Source organism: Lactuca serriola, chromosome 2, assembly GCF_051521515.1.
Source record: "Lactuca serriola cultivar US96UC23 chromosome 2, Lser_US96UC23_V15, whole genome shotgun sequence".
NCBI lineage: Eukaryota > Viridiplantae > Streptophyta > Magnoliopsida > Asterales > Asteraceae > Lactuca > Lactuca serriola.
This window is the reverse complement of record NC_136409.1, coordinates 114823336-114828622: the sequence shown is the minus strand read 5'-3', so window position 1 is coordinate 114828622 and position 5287 is coordinate 114823336. Positions and strand designations below refer to the sequence as shown.

The window sequence follows — 5287 nt, the reverse complement described above, 5'->3', positions numbered from 1 at the left end:
GTTAGTTTACTATGAATGTAGTATCTTGTGACTCATATGATTATGAATGAAGTATCTAGTGTATGTATGAACTTTAAATGTGTTGATTATAATCAATGAATGGAATCAAAGTATGACTATAATAAGTTAATAATGGACTTAATACACAAACAAATCAATACATAATGGAGTCAATCATGCATGACCAGAATCATGCATGACTGGAATCATGCATGAACAAAATCATGCATAACTAGTATCCATATAAGCAAACATTGTAAGCACAAGTAATGTATGCATGATTGGAATATATAAAACAAGGAATCAATATAACCAAAGGGAACATAAACATTGTTAATCATAGAACATGTAGTAATATTAACCAAAGCCAAACAAGTTTTATGGCAAGTTGTGTAAATGCCCAAAAACATGATCAAGGGGCCCAAAGCCTATAGTTTATATGGATGTAAACAAAAGAGGCTATCAACAAAAAAAAGGCTATCAACAGTAGAGGCTTATCAACAAAAAGGGCTATCAACATTTGCCCAAACCCAAAAGTTTTATACATGTTCTTAACAAAAGTAAGGATTAGAAACACCCTAATCTAGATTAAGGGGGTTGGATGAACTCATACCCTTTCCATTCTTGACAACTACCACCTTTTGCAACTTGATCTCTATTATGCTTTCTGAAGGCTTCCTCCTCCTGACTTGATTCACTTTACTCCTCTTTGTAGGCCTCCTTCTGACTTGATTCAATTGTTGTGTGATAGGTATTTCTCTCTCACCATCCATCATTTCTTCATTCATCATTACCTCACCCATCCCTGGCTCATCTATGCCATCCTCCTCATTCATCCTTTCCTCATCTCTAAGTGCTTGATTTGTAGGGAGTTCTTCAACTCTTATTTGGCTAAAAATTCCAACATCCTGTAACAAGCATAACAAAAAGGCCAGTTAGCAAGATTTAACATCACAAAACGAATAATGAGAAAGCATACTTATGACATAACAACATCCACATCTTCAATTTGTTGTACTTCTGCTTCACTCAATCCAAGACCTTCAATTTGTTGTAATTCTGCTTCACTGAGTCCAAGATAGTCCATGATCTCTTCTGTAGTGTATAAAGATTTCTTAGGTTGTCAATTGTTAAGCTTATATGATTGTGAAAATCTGGACTTGCATCATTTTCACTCTCAACATTTGGAATGGCAACAAGTTCAGGCTCACATTTAGGAAACTCAGAAGTACCCTCCCCATATTCTGTTTGGACTCCTTCACTAGATCCCTTACCACCACCTCTATTGCCTCTTCCACTAGATCCCTACCACCACCTCTACTCCTTCCTCCACCACCTCTAGATCCTGTTTTAGTTCCTGACCAATTAAGCAAATTAGGCTCCAACCTAGGCCTGACCATTTTTTTCTTTGGTTGAGGTTTTGGAACCACTGTAGGATTCTTGCATGATGTTTTATTGTGTCCCCTTTGTAGACAATTTTTACACTGGACAGTTCTACCCTTGCTTGACACTTGAGAGTACTTGTCTTAATTTTTTGAAACATGTCTTCTTTTAACACTAGGCCTTCCTGGCATCCTCCTTTCAATGGGTGGAAGGGGCTTAGTGTAACTTGTTTATTCCCATAAGATACTTCCATTAACTGGGTGTATATTCTGATCATAAGTTGCCTTGTAATTATTCTTGTTGAACCAACTACTTATAAAGTTAACGGGATCTTGATTGGTGTACAATATTTCCACTTGTGCATGCACACAAGGTATTCCTGAAAGTTCCCATAATCTACAAGCACATATTTTTTCCTTCAAGTTAACTCCATAGTTTTGAAACCCATTCCTTACTTCATATTCATTCACTCCACTTGGAACTGCATGTCAACTTTTGCAAACATATAAGACAGAACATAAGATACAAACACATAAGATAGAACATGTAAAAACAAAACAATTGATAATACTTACTTAATGTCTTCTCCAAATTCTTCCATCTTTGTTATCGCGAAAGGACAAACTTCACCAACCCATTTTTCAGCCTCTTGTTTCAGATTGAAAGCCCTTTCCATCATGTAAATCCTAATCTCTTCAAGCATAGTTAGCAAAGGTTTATTTCTTGCGTCTACAATGATTGCATTGAAACACTCAACAATCCCATTCTCTACAGCCTCACAAGCCAAGCCAGTAGAGAAATAAGCCCTGCACCATGAAGTTGGTTCCCTTGCCATGAGATGATCATAAGCAGCATAACTTATTGCCCTAATCCTTTCCATATTAAACTTGAAATCTCCTTCTGTGGTAGATTTTGTAGCTGCCCAAAACATGTTTCTGAACTGCACTCTACTATAAACTTTTCTGAAATTGGCATAGATATGCCTTGCACATTGCCTGTGCTCAACATATGGTAGAATATCTTTACTAGCTTCAACAAGACCCTATAACATGAAAAAAAAGTTAATTAGCAACACCATACACTATTGTAAATAATGAAAAATAAAGAGATAATTACTTTACCTTGTGTTGGTCACTGATTACACACACACCCTTTCCACCCTGTAATCCAAGATCATCATTAACCAAATCCAGGAACCATTTCCAGTTGTTCTTGTTCTCTACATCAACAACTGCCCAAGCTATAGGATACACCTGATTATTGGCATCCCTACCTATTGCAGTTAACAATTCACCCTTACATTGTCCCTTCAAAAAAGAACCATCCAATCCTATTACTCTATGACATGCCCTTTTCCACCCTTCTCTTATTGATTTAAAGCAAATGTAGAATCTATGAAATGATGTGGTATTATTAGGGTTTACAGTAACTGTAATCCTAACTGTGATGTCTGGATTGGATCTCAGTAGCTCATGCCCATAATCCCAAACTCTTGTGTAGTGGTCACTCAAATTCCCATGAATTAATGACAGTGCCCTCATCCTTGATCTATAACACTTTGACCATGAAATTTTGGAATGAAATTTACTTTTTATAATTACCTGCATCTCTTTGCATTTTAAATTATGTTTCCTAATCAAATCCTTCACGAATTTCCTAGCTAACCAGGTAGGATCCATAAGCCTTGAATTGTTAAAATTCCTAACACATTTATGAATGTCTATCGTCTCTTTGACTTGGGAAGACCTTTCAGTACTCATCCAAGAAGACCTAACCACAAATGGACACTTCTCTGGATCACTTCCACATATTGCCACTAGTTTAACACTATTACATTTTTTGAAACGGATTTGAAAACCCTTACTAACAACATAGTTGGTCAAACACAATTTCAGTTCATGTGGGGATTCATACCTTTCACCAAGCATTGGTCTCATTTTTTTCCATTTCACCTTTGGATTGTGGGTGGAATACTCAAATTCCTCATCACTACCTTCCTCGTTACTACCTTCTAGATAATCTTCATCTGATTCTTCTTTAGTGATTCCAGTTTGAGCATCATTTTCAGTTTGGGCATCATCTACTGCATTGTAATCATCTTCTTCACATAGAATATTGAGAAATTCATCTTTGCATTGGGAAGCTTGTTTCTTTTTGAAGTACGCATCCAGCTCCACATCTATTGTATCAAAATCATGGATGCCATCCATGATTTCAACTGAACGAGGGTAAAAAAACCCTAGTTTACTGAGAGGGAGGGAGAAAGTGAAATGAGAGAGGTAAGTTGTATTGTGTATGTATGTGTGTAAATGAGATCGATTAAGCCCATGTAAGTAACTCCTTGCCACATAAGCCAATTTAACCGGCTAAATGAGGGTTGCCGGTAACATAGGGCCAAAATGTTCGATTTACCCGGTTTCCTAGGTTTTTTTGTTCAAAAAAAATGTTGCGACAAAAGTGTAACTTTTCCCAAAAGTTTGAGACATTTTTGAAGATTTCCCTATATATATATATATATATATATATATATATATATATATTATTATTATTATTACTAAGTCAGTGATATTCTTTATATTTACAATATTACAATGAATAACACAAAAAATGTTTGATCATGGTTGTATGTGTACTGCTCAGATATGGAGGAGGCAAGGGTTCGATTCTCGCTAACAACAATTATCCTTGCCCTCATCCAAATTTTTTATTATCAAAGAATACATTGGTGTATAGGTCCCGCCTCAGCTCAACACAATGCCCAGTCATCAGTGCCACGTAAGTAGAAAATGACAAAAAAAAATGACCTGTTGTGGATTGGGAAATCGATTAGATGAAGAAAATGATATATATATATATATATATATATATAGAGAGAGAGAGAGAGAGAGATAGAGAGAGAGAATTATGTTCATATATATACCACAACTATTGTGTGGTTGTATGACCAAATATGGTCCAATCATTTTATAAGGAAAAATTTCAATTTTACAATTATATCCAAAATTAACAACCTATAATTAAGGTATATTCAAAAATAAAAGCCAAAGACTTTAAAGATCACGCCTAGCACGACCTTCACCTTCTGGACTTCATTATCTCCATGATTTCAAGATATCCATTCCTTGTTATGCCCTAATCGGTCATCGTTCTTTGATTCTACACTTGAAAATCAAGAATCAAGATATTCTTGATGTCTAATGGATCGTGTACCGTACTAAATCGCTATTCTATATGTATGAAGGTAAAACCAATCGTTCCTGAAAAAAGGGGAGCAAGAGTGGCCCTCAATTTCTCATCTATCTCAATTTTGATTATGACTGATACAATTTATTCTTCAAATTATTTCCGGTGAGATAGGGATTTCAAATTAATCATGGTGATCTTTAAACAAGATAAAAATGTAGCAGATATATTAAAAGAAACAACACACTGCTACAGTTCCAATTTCTAGCTCCAGCGAGAAACAAAATGTAGAGAAAGTGTTTTTGTGTGTGTGGTGGTTCTTTGAGTATGGAGCATCGAAGATCAAGCTCCCAACTAAAAGAAAATTGGAAATCGGAATTAAAGAACACATGGAATGCTCCGCTCAATCTTGATGACGATGACAATTTTGTTGCTCCATTACAAGGTTAGTGTTTTTCGTACCTTTATATTTGAAGCCAACAATCAACAATGAAACATTGATTTTTAAAATGTTTAAGAATTGCTTATTTTTTTCTTGAAGACTATAGTGGAATTTCAGTTTTAGCTTATTGAGTGTAATATATTTATAGATCGTAATCTGATATTAGTTTAGTTTTATTCTTCAAGAATATTGAAAATATTCTTTCAGAATTTACTAGTCAGTATAGAAGCCGGGAGACATTCTTAAGAATTTAGCAAATAATCTTGAATAATATAGAAA

The 5287-nt window shown here is 35.1% G+C and overlaps 1 protein-coding gene across 1 annotated transcript; it reads right to left on the bottom strand.

Annotated features, from left to right (window-relative positions):
* Positions 1–1954: 1954 nt before the first annotated feature.
* LOC145089492 (uncharacterized) lies at positions 1955–3593 on the bottom strand. The gene is made up of 2 exons (XM_079027923.1): positions 2505–3593; positions 1955–2425 (listed from the first exon to the last, which is right to left on the bottom strand). Exons 1-2 carry the CDS (start codon positions 3591–3593, stop codon positions 1955–1957), a joined length of 1560 nt encoding a protein of 519 aa, XP_078884049.1.
* Between the last annotated feature and the right edge of the window lie 1694 nt (positions 3594–5287).

Excerpts from the sequence above, each read along its gene's own strand:
- LOC145089492 (XM_079027923.1), bottom strand. The coding sequence starts at position 3,593 with ATGGATGGCATCCATGATTTTGATACAATAGATGTGGAGCTGGATGCG. Across the intron at positions 2,426-2,504 it reads TAATCAGTGACCAACACAAG|GGTCTTGTTGAAGCTAGTAA; the intron begins GTAAAGTAATTA and ends TTCATGTTATAG.